Below are 17,655 nucleotides of genomic sequence, written 5' to 3'. Positions count from 1 at the left end.
TACAGTTTTGTGCGGGTGTGTTTTGGTAGTCGAGCCACCGGCGTTTTGAAGGGATGAGGCATCAATAAAAGTGCAGCGTCGGGGTGGGTGGCGCTGGTTCGACGAATAAGCGCCTTGTTTGTGTTGTAAACCTTTCCACTTGGCTTGGCTTTGGTGCCACACATGCGATTGCTCAGCAGTTGGAACGAGCAAATCAGGGCGGCCATTTTGACGAGGTAGCATTTCAGCCAAAGGCAGTCGGAAGAGGCAATTATGACCCGGATTGGAACACTTAAAGTGGAGCTAGGGCGCCCTGTTACGTATGCCAAATTGCCGATCTTGTTGCACCGCGAAATGGCCTAAAAGAAATGAAAAACAAATGTCCTCTCTATTTGCCGGCTGCATCATCGGCTTCGCTTACTAAACAGTAAACCAGCACGGACGTATTTGAAACCCGAACGGTTACGATGCCGGTATATTTCAACTATTTATGGGCATTCAACAGTGATTTGTAAATAAATGAGTAAGTTAGTTTAGTCACTTGGTGTTCAAATCGAGTAAGTTAGTTTTAACCCTGGCTGTGGCGTTAGGAATCTTAATACTCCAGCAGCACTTCAACTAGCTCTCGGTATTTAAATCGTTGGTTGATCTATTGTAAATCAGGGGAACGGCACACGTTCTTTCCTTTAACCGAATTCCTGCTCGTTTTTAGGTTTGTTAGTGTTAGGTTGCAAATCTGTGCATGCCAGGCTTGAGTAAAATAAAAAGAGTCGCAATGCATTGCGGCGCAGTGAACATGATCAGCAGCATATTCGCCTTCTGGTGCGAACCCTTCAGTCTTCTGCTCACTTGGATTGCCTTCTTCAGCGTCGTGCTGTGGTGGCTGAGGAAATCGAGATCACGTGACGTCCACGGACTCAAAGGTGGATTTTTTTTTTTTAATATTAGTGTGGCAATGGTGTTATTCTTTCTGTAGCAGTGCTGTGAATTAGTGATTTTTGAAAGTCCCAGTGAAGTTTGCCAAATACTTTTATTTAAAGTTAAACCTTTATCTAAACTAAAGAGTCAAGTCACGATCAGCATGAACAAATATATGAAACTATTAAAAGTGGTATTCTCATTACATACAATATCAAAATTAACACCAAAATAGCCATTAAACAAACAAATTTTACGAAACTGTGTTAGTTTACGATACGTTATAATATCACTTAAAGTTACTTCAATCCAACTAAATTCATTTGTCTAAAACACAAGTCGAGTAATTGTAGACAACAGAAAATACGTAAGTCAAGAGGAGTCATTTCGAAGGTGTCAATGAAGTCATATCAACACTCTCAAGCCATACAAACTGTTCCCATGCCTAATTTGCCAGACAAATTCCTTAACCGAATACACTTTAGTTCGAATGCTTATGAGAGACCTAACTTACGGTGTACTTTCATTTGTTTATCAAGTCTGGCAAAAACATACAAAGTTGTAATTTGTGTATCAAGTCTGGCAAAACATACATGCCTAAAAGTATTTATATTAAATCACCGGATCAAGTTTGTTCTATAGGCTACGCAATGTTGTATGATTGCTTTCGTTTGGTGTACGGTGAGTTATGCGCTAAATCTTTTGGGAATGTGAGGTAATGACTTGCACTAGCACCAATCAATATGTTACGTGAAACATTGTTATAAACGGGCTTGGACTTCCCTGTAATAAAATATCTTGTTTGCACAATCGTGTTACACCCATGGAAAAAATTGTTCTTTTTAAACGTTAAATTGCTGCCATTTCTTCCGCCAAGTTCTTATACGCAAAATAGTTACTAGTAAACGTTTTTTAAAAAAAAAAAAAAAAAAAAAAAAAAATTCTGCTTTAGACCAGCAAAGTCTATTTTGACGAAAAAATAGCGTTTTAGTCTTTTAACATTCACCTATTATTAGTTTTGTTATTTATTTGCAAATAAAAATATGCAAAACGGACATTGCTTCGTTCTCAGTATATACTACGCCTGGTAGCAACATCATAGGTATTGCTTAGTGAGTTTTGGTGAACATGCCCATTTAAACACAGGCAAAATTGCCATTGATTGAGCAAAATAATTATTGTAATGGAAAGGGTCCCCTTGCTTGCGGTTGAGACACCTGGCGCTCAAATTGGCATCGCGGAGCCCGATATCGTCGATAAAATCACTTAGGAAACTTTTCTCCTGGGCCCGACGAATGAACAGAGTAGCTTTATATTACGCGCACGCCCGTACACACACACACACACGCGCGCGCTTCCACACACGCACACATACGTGCACGTGGCATTCCTGAAGTCGAGGAAAATGTTGTAATAGCAGTGGTGGCAAACACGCGGCTCGCAAGTCGCATGCGGCTGTTTACTTTTAACTTTCCTTTTTTACGATGAATTGTGTTGATCTCGCTAGTTAACTCAGTGGTTCTCAACCGGGGTGCCGCGGAGCCCTGGTGTGCCATTTCCAATAATCAAGGGTGCCAATAGGTCTTTGAGATTTTTTTAAGAATTTGAATTTTGCTCAATTGGTAAGCTTCTTAAAACACCTATTTGTATACGATTAGATACCATTACATCAAATACAGTTTCCTACATGTTTTAAGTTGATTGTGTTGTTCCAGTTCCATAGTGAGAATTCAGTAGGATACTCAACGAAAATTCCAGTTGGGGTGCCGAAAATATATTTATTATTTTTTGGGGGGGTGCCACAAGCCATAAAAGGTTGAGAATCACTGGCTTAGGTAAACGAGTTTTTTTTCGTTGACACTGTGTTTCTTAAACTTTTCAACTAACCATCAACTAAGTTTTGGCGACCCAATTCTCTTTAATGAACTGTTGTATTCGAATAAAACAAAATACATTTTAGCAATAATAAGTTCAAATTTAATTGATATGAACCATGGCTTCGGATTGTTTTCCCAGTTTTCTCAAATTTGAGAAAATTTTGCTCAGATCAAAATAAATCTTATCATGTGTAAATCTAATCATCTGCAGTCGGCGAACAAATCAATTAAAACTGCCACACGATTTTTCTTGCGTGGCACATGGGTCGGGACTGATTTACATTAAACCTATAGCTGAGGAAAGGTGTGTTTGTTAGTGAGAAAGAAACGTAGTGACATTCATTTCTGCTTATGTCGTAAAGCACTGATTCCCAGCCTTTCATGGCTTACGGCATCCCTCCATAATATTAAATAGACTTTCGGGACCCCGACTGGAATTTTTCGAGTGTTTAACTGCAATGTCACTAAAAATGAAACTGGAATTACATCAACTTAAAACATGTATGGAAATACCATTTGAAGTAATCGTCTCTAATTGTAAACAAACAGTTGTATCAAGAAGTTTACCAATTGAACAAAAATCAGATTCCTGAAAATGCTTAAATACTTATCGACAACCTTGAGCGTTTAAATGGCACCCTAGAGTGCCGCGCCACCCCGGTTCAGAAGCATTGTTGTAAAGTGTCACAAAAGAAACAAATGCGGCTCTTGGTTTCTAAAACTTGACTTTACAATCCTGAGCAATCAAGCGTCCCATTTTGTCCTCAGGCGACGGAAGAAGACTCACGCATTTTCGCGACCTGCCCTCGCCCAGGGGGTTCCCCGTGGTCGGGAACGTGGTGCAGCTCGGCGCCGAGCCGTACCGGAAGCTGGCCGAGTGGGCCGACGCCTACGGGCCCCTCTACCGCATCCGGATGGGGACCAGGGACGTTCTGATCGTGACCGGCCTAGACGTCATCAAGTGAGTTAGAAAGTATGACGCCGTGAGAAAGAAATATTGTGAAAGTCAGTGGTTCTTGACATTGTTTCGGTGTCTTTGCCCTGGGCCTTAAGAAGCCACTATTGGATATAGAGTTTCAAAAATCGTAGAGCAATGCCCTGAATCAAATAAAAATTAAACAAAATTTTATCTCTACACTAACCTTTTTACCGTAACTGTTTCGAGCACAGTGCGTTAAACTCCATAACATCGAATCATTTGTGACCGCATTTTAAAACATTTCTGTTGTTTCGCACCTATACTTGTAGCACAAAATGCACCAAACTTTTAATCCACCCTTTATCCACTTAACGGCCATTTGTACAACTGAATTGTAGAACGTGACTTGCGTGCTAAAAGTTTGCGCACCCTAGCAATATTACTTTTAGCGGGCATCCGGTCATTGGAGTCTGTAAAATTGGAGGCAGGAAATTGCTGCTCTTGCAAGACTAGGATTTATTTTATTAAAATATGTATAGTGTTATATAGAATAAACCTAAAATGTGCAAAGCTCAAGGGTGTTAAAAAATCTGTTTCTCATTTGACTTTTAAATTTGCCGGACAAAATCAAAGCCAAAAGAGTAACGTTTATCTGGGTCTCTGCAGGAAAACAGCCGCCAAGCAGTCGATCGACTTTGCCGGCAGACCCGAGTTGGAAACGAACAAGCTGATTTGCGGCAGACAGAGCATCACTTTCAACGACTACAGGTGAGCAATTTTCTTTGCGGACGGCTTTGGGCTCGGAAATTCACGGGCGCGGTTTTCAATAGGTTTCCTGGCCTTTGCTGTTGCAGTCGTCCAGCAAAACCACGGATTGTAAACGCTACATTATATGGGTCCCACGTTACCGGTTGAACTCTCCACTTGAAGCTAAGAATAGCCAAGGGAAAAAGCAACAACGCTCTGTACGTTAAATTTTTGAATACAGCGCTATAGCGATGGTGGACGCTTCCTCTTTTTAAATATGTGGTGAATTGTGGGCTTTACGTGCCACATTCAATCTGTGGCTGAGGCACTTTACTGTGAAACGCCTATACCGCTCGTTTGAATAACCTTGATTTAACTTTATTGAAAACTATCAGCTTCATTAGGCAGATATAATGAATATCAGCAATTGAAACTAGTTTTTTATCTTAAATTTTTAAGAATTTGGCCATGACCTAGCGTTTTAAGAGGCTTTATGTTGTGGGAAGATTCTTTTGCAAAGCTTTTAAAATTTAATTTTTCTTTTAAAAGTATTGCCAAATTTGATAATCTTTAGCTTCAAATGGATTAAAGCCACAAATATCACTCGAACATTCCCTTTGTTACCGTATAAAACTACTATATAATTGATATAATTCTAACGCCCAAGTAAACACAGTTCAGTTTTGTCGTTGTTCCTTTTATACAGTTTCTCCTCAAAAATTCCGAGGATGAATATGTAACGTGTGGGTGTGTGGGTGTTGGACTGTTGGTGTATTGTTTTGCAAATAAATTTGTTAATTATTAGTTTAGTGTAGCCTATACAATAAGGTTTAAGCTAGGGGTAATTTAATTTTTATTTAACGAGCACATCCATATACAACTAACAATCTTTTTTGATTTTTTGTATCACGATTTGCTCACTTTACACCATTATCAGGCATGGGCATCCTTAAATCTGACCATAGTAAACCATTCCACAAAATATTTTAAACGTGGATTTGTAAGCGTTTTACTCGCAGCTTAGCAAGAAGCAGAGTGATAATAAGTTGGAATAAACTTCAAAGTAGCCTACCCTTTTCGAGTGAAAAATGAGTAAAGGAAAGACGTAAACTTCACAAAAGAAGTTAAAACATACGGGGTGTGCGTGTTTGCCCCGCAAGCTCACCAAATTTAAAACAAAATGGCTAGCTTTTTGAAAGGCTTGCCCAACCCTGAACACTAAGCTATATCCTACCCCAGAGTTTCTCAGCCTTTTATGGCTAGCGGCCCCTTCAGAAATAATAAATAGATTGCGGCACACCTACAAGATTTTTTTATAGGTAATTCACTAAAATGTCACAATAAACCGAACTGGAGCAACACACGTCTACTCTACACAACGTATAAAGTTATAATAGGATTCATTCTACTCTAATCTTACACAAAAAGTTGTACGGGTTGAGCAAAAATTAAATTCTTAAAGATTTTAAAATATCTATCGGCACTCTTGAGGATTAGAAATGGCACCCAGAGTGCCGCGGCACCCCGGTTGAGAACCACTGCCCTACCCTTACCAAATTAAAAAGATGGCCAGTTTTTTAAAAGGTTTGCCCGACCCTAAGCACTGACCTATACCCTACCCCTTACACAAAAGCTTTCACCTAACCACGCTCTATTTGTTCCCACAGCGACCACTGGATGCGGCACAAGAGATGCGCAAAGGAAGCCCTGCAGCTCTATACGACCGGTAAGGACCCGAGCAAGCGAAGTGTGATGGAGGATTGCGCTTTCAGACACGCGAACCACCTCGTTGACCAAGTGCTGGACCAAGCCTCGCGGGAGGTGAGTGTGTGGAGCTGGGATGGCCGACTGGGCTTAATCCAAGAGCATCATTTGTTAGTCAAACTTACTGCGTTAATTGATAGGAGCGGTGGTTCCCAAATTTTTTGGCTCGCCTTGCACTAAAAAGCCTAACTAACCACTTCGCGGCACATTTTTAACAGAACAACAATAGAGCAAATTTGCAATCGTCCTTTAACACGACAAAGATTATGTAAATGTCTTAATAATATCAATTTTACAATGGATAGTGCGTATGTAAGACTTAAATGCTTGCCTGCATGCCATTGGAAATGCGAATAATCTATTTTCCGAAAATACAAAAAGTTTCGCGGCACACTTGCCAATCTCTAAAAAGACACACTATAGTGTGACGCGGCATAGAGTTTAGGAATCACTGGTTAAGAGGTAAACCACGCATATGGTCAGAAACGAATATCGCCTGAGTTTTTCCTTGCTCATCCACATATCCTTGCTTATTCTTAGTGGTTGCCCGATACTTGTTAGTTTACTTCGAAACCGAAATCCGCTATTTTAACGTATCGCGACCCGATCCAAAACCAAATGATCATCAAGCTTAATAGATGACGTTGAACTGTCTATTTTCAGGTCGTTACTGTTGAATTGAAGAGAAAAAATGTTGATCTAATTTTTTTGATAAATTTATCTTTCAAAGTAGAATCGCTGCTTTTTATTGCAAATTATGGTTAACATTTCAATATTAATTTGGTATTGGATCGGCACCGATAACACCCTAGTATCGGACGACTACAGATGCTACCGCTTGACACCGGGTATGGGCTCTTTTTTATCGGACAATCTCTTCTTTTTATATTTATTCTATATGCTACACGTTATGTAAAATGAATCACTCTGTCAAAGCTTATAATACAGTGGTCCTCAACTTTTTTGGTTGCCTCACCCTAAACAATTTAATCCCCTTCAACTCGAATGCTTCTGAGCATTGCTATTTGTTATGTAAATAGGTTATTTTGCAATTTACGAAACGTTTCGTGGCACACTTGAGACAATCTCCCGATATACACAATTTGAGAATTACTGATCTAACATCGAATGCCTAATTCTGCAGTCTTTGTAAATGGCCGTATTCGTCTAATTTTAAATTGGTTGTGCGAAAGCTTGCTAATTTTAAATTGGTTGTGCGAAAGCTTGATTCCATACAATTTGTCTTTAAATAGTGACACTTGGTTACGCTAATTCTGCAATAAAAGTCTTATGAACGAAAAACAAATAAAAAACTCACGACTCTTAGTATTTGTAAGCACGAATCGTTATTTTTTTAGGAAGGCGTCGCCCCGGAGCCGTTTTCTCTCAGGAACGCAATTAACTCAATTAGCGAAATGTGCTTCGGCCACGAGTTCAAGCCGGGAGACCGAGCCTTCGACATTTTTTTGGATATTAACAAGAACTTCGACGGCGCCATGGGCGCTTCGCAAGTGGTCAACTTTTGGCCGTTTCTCAAGTACGTTCCTTTCGTGGGGACTCCCTACAAGGTAAGTTTGTGTTGTGTAGTTGGATACAAGTTGTAATTTGCATGTGTGAGTCTGGATTTAATGTGTTGTAAGGATCTTAGTTATATATTCTTATCCAGAGTTGGATCGATTTTAATTTTTAATTGTGGTGTAATTGAGGCATTTTCATTTTGTGTAAATCTAGTTGTAGATGTAGTAGCTAAAATTTTAGCTCAATACATTGATATTATGAAAATTGAAGTTTCAATAATGTTCCACGTTGTTTATTTTCTTTGGGAAGCGATGACAGATAAACTGTTTTCCATATTTTAGCAGCAAAAAAAAACTAAGTAAATTGTAATTGTTAAGTGACGATTAAAAACGTGGTTCTGCTTATCGCAGTTAGCTTGTGAAGATGTTAAGCTTGTTTTGCTTCGAACCAAAATAATGTTCACTTGACGGATTTCAGTTGAAATGGCTTATTTAAAACTAAAAAAAAATTGCCTACAGCTAAACTATACCTGTTACTATTCAGCGTTCAAAGATAGCGTTTCGCATCATTGTGAAACTCCTCGTCTAAATTGTATTTACTTTAAATATAACCACTGTTCTTATTATTCGACTCGCCCGAGGATAAATTGTCGAGCCTGCCGATTTTAACGGCAAATACAACAAAAAATGGCTTATTTACAATACTGCTTGATTTACGATTCTTAAGAAGCTTGCTTTAAATTCGTTGCTCAAAGTTATTCTTGCTTTGGTTTAGTCGCCTTAACTTACCCAGTCAACACCTCGAAGACCTCTATCTTAATTTTATTAAGTTAATATTTAAAACTAAGAAATCAAAGAGTCGCAGCGTTTTTCTACAAAAAATAAATGGCGTGTCACACACTTGTGACCCAGAGACCGAAAGAAAGCTTTAAACATTACGCTATCGGTGGAATCACGATTCGGAAATCCCCTTACCGCACCGCGGCCTGCTCGAATTAGGTTTAATTGCGTCGTACAGGCAAGAAGTGTGCTGTTAAGGCGAAGGAGCGTGGTGAGAACGTCCGACGTGCTAATCTGGCAGCCTGCGATTATAATCTTGCTAAACAGCCGCCATTTTGCTGATTTGGGCACTTGTATAGTTCAAAAAACCGGAAAATCGTTTTCCAGCGGTTTCGCACCGTGTTACCTTTGAAAACCACCAAATGTTGTGTAAACCCTTGAAGCGCTGTTTCATGAAACATTTCCACGAAAGCAAGTTGGCATAAACGTTCAAGGCCACGCCTAGTATATATACACATTTACTAAGCTTACTGCACTTAAGGTTATTACAACCTGTGGGCGTTACTTTTCAAGTCTGCTATACTAGATTGTATATGTGCAATACGTAATCTCATGCAAACAGGGTACTGTGTTTTGGGTAGTGTTGTTTAGTAGTAATGGTTAGCTTGCTATTCAATATATCAGCAACATTTGCGGACAAAAAAATGGGAAAAAAAAACTTAGAAGAAGCTAGTTTACAAGAAGGGCTTTGGGTGGTAAATTTATAGGTGTATAGGCAGATAAGATTAAAAACTTCCAATATTGTTTATTTGAACCGTTTATCAAGTAATTGTTAATAATACCGTATAACATTGGTGGAAACCATAGGATGCTCACCTCACAACTGTTATACTTGAACACGCCTTGCATCAAAATCGGATTCATCGATTTTCAAAATGTTACATGCCGAATCGAAGCCGGTAAAAGTTACAACACACTAAGCTAATACTTTTACGCTAGCTATGCTTTGTCGCAGTTACCCACAGGCTGTGGTTGTGACATAGCGGTATTCATATGAGTGTAGCCTTTGTCAAAAACTTGGTTAAAAGTTAAAAAAAAACTTGTTTAAAAAACAAGCTTTGTTAGAATGGAAGTCGGTGAGGCGCACAGGCAGTCAAAGCGCCTAAACATTTCCGACCCTGACTTTGTTTCCAAAGCGGTATAGAAATCGAAAAGCGTTAATTTTCTCTAGAAGTTCTGAGTCGTTGTGTTTTGAATGCCAATGCACGATTTCTTCGCACAGAAAAATAGCGGTTTTAACTATGGCTGCAACCGCGTTTTACCTATAGAAAAAACATATTCTGTTTTGAAATTTTCTATCCTGTATAGCTTTAATATTGTTTATAGAGATAAAAAAATAGGAGTGAGCTGAATTTTCAAATCCATGTGTTTTTTTCTAATTTCAAATCCGTTTTTTTTTTTTTTTTTTTTTTTTTTTGTGCCAATTAGTATTCACAAAAAAATAATAACATTCAAACCCCACCTAAAATACTTTGACGCACTTTTATACTTTGTTTGATCAACTTTTAGTTTCCATTTTTATTTATTGCTAGTTTGGCCAAGGTAAAAATTATAACCGGAAATAACTATTCAAAGCTATGGAGATATCGATTATGGTGGCCATATTTGTTGCTAAACGACCATCTTACAACATCTTCCATCAAAGCAGCCACATGACTTTATATTATAATGCATACAGTCTTCAAATGTACAACTAAGACTGTAGTCAAGTTCCTGTGTCCCAAGAAAACTTAGGTACCGCGCCGCAAAAAAAATAACTCTTTCGAAACGCGTCAAATGAATGACTAAACCGTTTTTAACGCGCAGAACCTCAAGATGTACTCGGACGACTTTTGGAGTTTCGTCCTCAACCTGCTAAAAGATCACTGGCGCACCTACCGCCCAGATCAGATGCGCGACTTCGTCGACTGCCTAAAGTACAGGAGCGAGCTGGCAAACAGGGAAGACGACGTGGACCCAGCTGAAGAAAGTAAGCTGCTTAAAGTGGTAGACCTGGCTTTATGGCTGAAAGATCTAAGTGGAATGTTAAAAATAACAGAGGAAAACACATAAGTTATTCCTATTAATAGCAGAACACTCTAGCAAAGCTAGTAATTTATGTCAGACACTTTTTTATAGATTTTAAAAGAAATATATATGTTCGCCAGCAAGGCATCGTGAGTAGGCCTGTATCATATTCAAATAGATTTGTATATACTGACGATTCTGTTGCTGGCAAAACATATATATCTTATATATCTTTTTTGACATTTATAAAAAAGCGTCTGACCTAAGTTACTAGCTTTGCTAGAGTATTCTGCTTTAAGTAGGAATACCTTATGTGTTTTCCTCTGTTATTTTTGGCAGTATATACTATTCTGCTATTACTGATCAGAAATTTGGATTGACATTTTATGTTGTAAGGGTCAAGGCGATTTTCACCATCACACATTCAGTGCCACGTTATTCCTCCTGTTCCTACCATTTCCGTGGACCCTATTTAACCTGCCGGAGTAATTAAAGTGGTTTAACGCAGTATAGTTATGAGATATTTAGCTTCGTTATCCCTGATGCGAACTGTATGGACTTTACTTGCCTCTTTTTAATAACAAGTTACTATGTGCAATCAAAGTATTATTAAAACAACACAAGAATGAACTGAAAATTTTAGATAAAGTTTCAATATATTTTATTTCCAGCGGCCAAAGGCAGCAGCTTACTTTATTGTCTAAATTACCCACTAAAATTTGCAAATTACATATTTTGGGAAAAATGCCTGAATAATAAGAGACACTGGTTCAAAGGCAAAATTAACGTGTCATTAAATGTTGGGCGTTACGAGTTTAAATGGCTTTAAAAAGCAGGAATTCTTATCCGTTTTGTCAATCACGTGTAAAAAAGTAAGTGCCCGAAATGTAGAGATCAAAAATTGTGACGCCAAATGTTCGCCTGCACGGCTTCTAAGGGATACTACTGAACAATTTATAATATGACCTATAAAGTCGAAGTAAAATATTTTTAAGAACTAAAAATCACGGTTAGCTGGACAAAATCATTTGATTCGGGGAAATCTACTTGAGCAACAAACGTGCTGAACTTGACACACGAAAGCGCTTTTAATTCGGTCCAGACTGCACAGCGTTCACACGAGAGAACGATTTCTCACATTTTAAACACTGAGAATGACCAACCCGTTTTTTATTGCAGTGCGAAAATTACTACAGGGTGATAAACGCATAAGTTAAAATTTTGTCAAATTTAAGGTAAATCGATGTTTTGTTATGGTCTGTAATCCAGACAAATTAAAATACATATTTTAAGATTTTTCTCCTTTGTTTTGAATGTTAAATACAAGTGAGCAATTTCGTTATAATAAGGGTCCACATGACATAAAACTAACGACTATCTATCTAAGCGTTCGAAAATATAAACACATTGGATTGAAAAAATGTATCTAGACTTTCTGCCAATCGAGCAAACAAAATACCAATCGAGCAAACAAAATGTCCGGGTCAACTTTTCAACCCAAGTAATCAATCTAAATCATGTTATTTAAAATTGATGCTAAACCCAATGCCTCTTTGGCTATTGAAATGCACAGACTACTTGGCGGTACAGACCAGCTAACGCACAGCTTCTATTAGCAGACATGAACGGAAATCAGCAGAAGAGACAAACAAACGGTGCCGTTTCAAATGGCAAGGCGGCCGACCCGGCAAAATACGCGCCCGGCAAGCAGCAAAGTGCCAGCCCCCTGGATAAAAACACCAACTACGCAGCGGCTGACGTTTTCGGTGCCGGCTTCGATACTGTTCATACTGTGGTCACGTGGGCCTTCTTTTATCTCGCTGTGTACCCGGAAACGCAGACCAAGGTAATAAAGTGGAAGCTGCATTGCGTATAAATTAATATATATGCAACGATCTTAAGACTTAATAAGAATATCAAAGCCCATACAGAAGTAGGTATCATTTTGAACGTTTCGAATAAATCTTTATTCATTTTCAACATAACTCTTTATTCATGATGTTGAAAATGATACCTACTTCTGTATGGACTTTGATATTCTTATTACGTCTTACAACAACCCCCAACCATTATGCTCCAAAGATCTTAAGACTGTTTATTAAAACAGTTATAAATCATAAAATCATTTGTTAAAATTTTACAGAAATATATATTTCGCTTTATAAAAAGGCATTTTCAGTTTTTGTACAAATGGCAAACATGCATAAAATACCAATAATAGTAGTTACAAAGTAAAAATTCCTCACTTCCCAGAGTGTTTCAGCTTATATATATACAACGCATACAATTATAAAACAAAATGCCCGTTAACTAAATATTATGCTAGAGTTTTCAAACTGCGCGTTGTGACAACTTAGTGTATCGCTTCAATCATAACCAAGGACACAGTAACTCGTGTACATTATACACAGTAACTCCAGTACATTATACACAGTAACTCCAGTACATTATACACAGTAACTCCAGTACATTATAGTTAAGAAAAAAATGCAGCAATTAATTATTACGATTTTATTTAAGTTTTTTTTTTTGTGCAAATAAATTAATTAACGATAAAACTTATAAGCGTTTCAATCGCTGGGTGCATCGCATGTTAAACTTCTCGAAAGGCGTTGCGAAAAGCTTGGGAGTACCACTGTCCTGTGCAATTGCATGTAACGTGTATTCGTTCTTTTAAATAAATTAGTACTAATCCGAACTACAGGATTTACTCTGTACCTAGGAATGCGTTTCTAAAAAAACCGCAAACACTTTGAAACGCCACATCCATTCGTGTTAATCATGTCTACACAGTATAGACACTAAAATCTAGGTCGTATGGCTTGGGATGTTTCCCTTATCCCTCTAACGACACCTTGCGTCTTAGATACGCGACGAGCTTGCCCGCGTGATGGCGCCAGACGAACAGCCGACCCTGAGAAACCACGGCCCGAGATGTCCCTACACCCAGGCGTGGCTGTACGAGGTGCTGCGCCACGTGGCAATCGTTCCACTGTTTATTCCGCACCAGACCACCAAGGGAACGGTGCTGGAGAACTGCTACATTCCGCCAGGCGTGATGGTGATCTTTAACTTTTGGCAGGTGCGTGCTTATTTTTTACTTTTTATTTTTTTCTAAAACATCCTTGTTTGTTTTTTGAGTAAAGAGCAAATAAGTCTCTGTGCGTTTTTACAGCGGCCGAGCGAAAGTTTTATTCACTCGTTTAGGACTGTAAGACACTCTGTATTTATTCCTACGATACCCCTTGTTTTGGAAAAAAACTACTTCCACTTTAAAACTAAATCATTTATATTGTCAATAGGTGAAATGATTCACATTGAAATGTGGAAAATTAACTTTTTTGGGTCGTTAGGCCAAAAGTTTCTGGAAAATTTAGTAACCTTGATTGGTAAAATTGAAAAAAAAAATACGTTTTAAACCGAATAACTCTCAGTGAGATCGCAAAATTAAAAGCTTAAATTAATTTGATCTTGATTGTGCATTGATACATCTATAGAATCGGGTGAGGGCCGTAGCTACTACTAGGCATTGATTCTGATTAATTAATTATATCAGATACCTAGATTCATTTGAGAAGTAAATCAGAACAAGTCGATTGGAAAAGAATAAACCATATTTACCAAACAACACATAAGATTTGACAACCACTACTAAATATCGCGCCCAGCAGGCAGACTTGGACAACTAGCTAATTCTAATCTAATTTGTAAATTGCTTGTGTAGTCCAATTCTAGTTCTAATCTAGTTCGGATTTTACCAAAAATGATACTTTGACCATCGGCATTTTTAGTCTCTTAGTCAAGGCAAAGAATTTAAAGTCTTTGGTTGGAACGTAGGCCTAATTGTCACAGTCTGAAAAGCATATGCTATGCTGAAAGGCATCATAATTGCCAAAAAAATATTTACCATTCACATTCTTATTACAATACTTCTCGATTTAAATGAAATTGATTGTAAATATTCAAATGTAATTCTAGTTCAAATTCGTTTTTTTAAGAATTAGGTAATTCTAATTCTAATCTAATTTGATAAAACTTAAAACAATCTAATTGTAATTATAATCTAATTTGGAAAAACTAAAATAAATCTAGTTGTCCAAGTCTGCCAGCAGTAAAGCATATAAAGATAACAATTGTCCACAATTACTCGAGATTGAACGCATCCTTCTATGAAGCGACCTCACAACTATTACTAGAAATCGATCAGAATCAATTCACTTTTACCTGATATTTAACACGTACATCGATAACAGAATTAATAACACGCAGTAACAATATCAAATCCCATACAGAAGTAGATGTCATTTTTAAAGTTTTAAATAACTCCTAATTCATTTGGTGTTGAAAATGAGTAAAGAGTTATTCGAAACGTTCAAAATATTACCTATATACTTTTGTATGAAATTTGATGTTCGTATAATAACGTCTTACTCTACAACCTCCAACCATTATGCTCCAACGTACAGTAAGTATATCAAAGCCTATACAGAAATAGGTATCATTTTGAATATTTCGAATAACTCTTTTCAACATCAAAATGAATAACGATATGTTCAAAACGTTCAAAATCATAACTACTTCTGTATGGGTTTCGACATTCTTATCACGTCTTACTACAACCTACAACCATTAGGCTCCAAAGAAATAATAATTTCACGTGCAATAATAATAATTCACGTAACAATATCAAAGCCCATACAGAAATAGGTATCATTTTCGAACAACTTTTTTCAAACATCGAAATAAGTGAAGAGATACTCCAAACGTTCAAAATGATACCTACTTCTGTTTGGGCTTCGATATTCTTATTATGTCTTACTGCAACCTCCAACAATTATGATCCAAAGAATCAATAACGGTTTTAACTTTTTTGTTGACAGACAACGCGAGACCCATTGCTTTGGGATGACCCAGAGGAGTTTCGTCCCGAACGCTTTCTGCGAACAAACCCCGAAACGGGGTTAGACGAACTGAGGGGTGACATGGCCAAGAACGTGATCGCCTGGGGCCTTGGGGTCCGCCAATGCCTGGGAGCCCAGCTTTCCCGTCACCAGCTTTTCATCTTCATTACGACGATTGTAAGGCGCTGTTTGATCGCACAGTCGCGCCCGGGAATCGAACCGGCGTACCCCTGGCCTTCCAAGTTGGGGCTGACGATAAAGCCGGAACCTTTTAAAGTCAGCATTTCGCCTTTGTAAACGACGCGGACAGAGAAAAGCAATAAGATCGGTCGAAGATCGTATCGTGCAAGGGAATATGATCGTTATGAAGACGCCGCAAATAGATGTGTGCTTGCAATTGGCGTTTTGAGGTCTTTCTATCCAGATGATGGCTCAGTCAGCGAGTGTTGGTCGCGTTTTCCAGCGGTCGCGAGTTCGAGTCCTACTAGTGGAAAACCTTTTTATCCGTGTCTGGCATATTGTCGTATTGCGGAAACACAAGTTGTAAAACGCATTAACTTAGGCTCGCGTTCTGGGTTTGCCCACATCCAAAAAACTACTTAAATTGAGCTTTTGTCGTCGCAAACTTCAATGCAAAAATGCTTTTGTTGTCGCTATATGTGTTGACGCGTCATCGTCATTGAGCGGTTTTGTCGCTTAACGTATACCGCTTGCAAAGACGCCTGGAGTATTTGCTAGCACCCGGTGATTTTAGCTTTCTGTCCTTGGGCTACCTCCGGCTTGATGCCTGTGCGCTTCGACCGTTAAAAATATGCATGTATTTAGTTTTCATTGTCCGTTATTATGTTTTTGTTGTTTTATCGCAGATTCGCGCCAAAGATCTTGTCGGAAACGCACGAAGCGGATTTGATAAATTTCGTCGCGTTTAAACTTCGCCTGTTGTCGAATTCACGCGCCCGCCGGTTGTATTCAGGTTGTTTTTGTGTTATCTTACTCTGTAAAAAATACGCACGGTCGCTTTAAGCATTAATTTATTATCATCATACCATCGTTTCGTTTTTACTTACAAGTTTTCGGGGTCGCTCTTGAAATTTAAATCACGAAGTTAGGCTTGGCAACTTTTTGGTTTAAACTCTGCAGAGCGTTCAGCGAGTTGTAATCCGACAGTCAGTGTTTTCTATTGTTCCGTAGTTAACACCGTTTGATTTGAAAGGTCATTCTTTTGATTTCTATAGTGCCGTCAACGTTGTTTTCACATTACTAAAAAACGAGGTCGGTTTTTAACAATGTGGATACAACCTCACTCGGGAAATACCCCCCTCCCTCCCGCGACGTGGACCCTACGTAGATGGGTGCTAGAGTGTCGTATTTTAAAGGAACAAACTATACAAACGTTAAAAAGGCTTAATAAATATTATATTCAAGGGCCGAGGCATATTTGCCGAGTCACATCTGTTTAGGTTCTATATTTGATAATATTTTTTTTTATTCAAACTGAAAATAAGGTGTCAAGGGGGAGGAAGGTGTGAAGTAAGGGGTGCAGGGTTGTATAGCATTCTTGTCAAGTCCCTTCTATACACAGAATAAATCATCGTACACGCTTTAGTTGATTTTGGATGTGGTCTCGATTTACTTGGCAAAGTTCAGCGCATTTCTTGTATTATACAAAGGTGTAAACTCGGCTTATACGAGTGGACCCGAGCCCGCAGTTTGTCGGTGCCCCTATCAGTGTTTTCTCGTTATTATTATAATCAGCGTTGCGTTTGGCGACAATAAACAAAAACCCGTTGTATCGATGTTGTTGAACTTCCACAGCCATTCTATTGCACAGCCACCCACCCTTCGTTAATTACAACAAGTATCGCATTGATTTTAGGAAGTCACTTTTTGCCCGGATCAGTGGTTATACATTTATTTGGGTTCGACTCAAGCTAAGGCTGGGCTTGGTGTTTTGATTTGGGTGGTAGCATTTTTAATTTTAATTTTCTGAGTCTTGCATAATTTCTGTGATTTATTCCCTTAACAATTCGATTATTTTGTTAGCCGGGTAAATAGTCCCAGAAAGTGCCTATAAGCTATTTGCCCGGCTCTCTAGAGTAGGCATACACCCATTAGTTGTTAAATATCGATTTAAACAACTTCTTAGTTTTTTCTATATAATTTTGTGGCATTTTTTAATTTTGTTT

The 17,655-nt window shown here is 38.3% G+C and overlaps 2 protein-coding genes across 2 annotated transcripts in view; one reads left to right on the top strand and one right to left on the bottom strand.

Moving 5' to 3' along the window:
- Positions 1-17,655, bottom strand: part of LOC146135586 (uncharacterized) — a 92,165-nt gene that overhangs the window by 37,127 nt on the left and 37,383 nt on the right. The gene's annotated exons all lie outside the window — the stretch shown is intronic.
- On the top strand, positions 702-17,250 carry LOC146135587 (cytochrome P450 1A2-like). The gene is made up of 9 exons (XM_083395247.1): positions 702-902; positions 3,543-3,735; positions 4,360-4,461; positions 6,108-6,261; positions 7,563-7,772; positions 10,368-10,530; positions 12,185-12,414; positions 13,435-13,650; positions 15,449-17,250. Exons 1-9 carry the CDS (start codon positions 722-724, stop codon positions 15,764-15,766), a joined length of 1,767 nt encoding a protein of 588 aa, XP_083251373.1. The 5' UTR covers positions 702-721; the 3' UTR covers positions 15,767-17,250.

This window comes from Ascidiella aspersa, chromosome 8 (assembly GCF_963924565.1).
Source record: "Ascidiella aspersa chromosome 8, kaAscAspe10.2, whole genome shotgun sequence".
Taxonomy (NCBI): Eukaryota; Metazoa; Chordata; class Ascidiacea; order Phlebobranchia; family Ascidiidae; genus Ascidiella; species Ascidiella aspersa.
Note: the sequence above shows the minus strand (reverse complement) of the source record. Positions and strands in the feature narration are given on the sequence as shown.

Bases quoted from the DNA above. Each gene is read 5' to 3' on its own strand.
- LOC146135587 (XM_083395247.1), top strand. From the start codon at position 722: ATGCCAGGCTTGAGTAAAATAAAAAGAGTCGCAATGCATTGCGGCGCA. The intron at 903-3,542 runs GTGGATTTTTTT...TTTTGTCCTCAG, and splicing joins TGACGTCCACGGACTCAAAG to GCGACGGAAGAAGACTCACG. The intron at 4,462-6,107 runs GTGAGCAATTTT...TTGTTCCCACAG, and splicing joins ATCACTTTCAACGACTACAG to CGACCACTGGATGCGGCACA.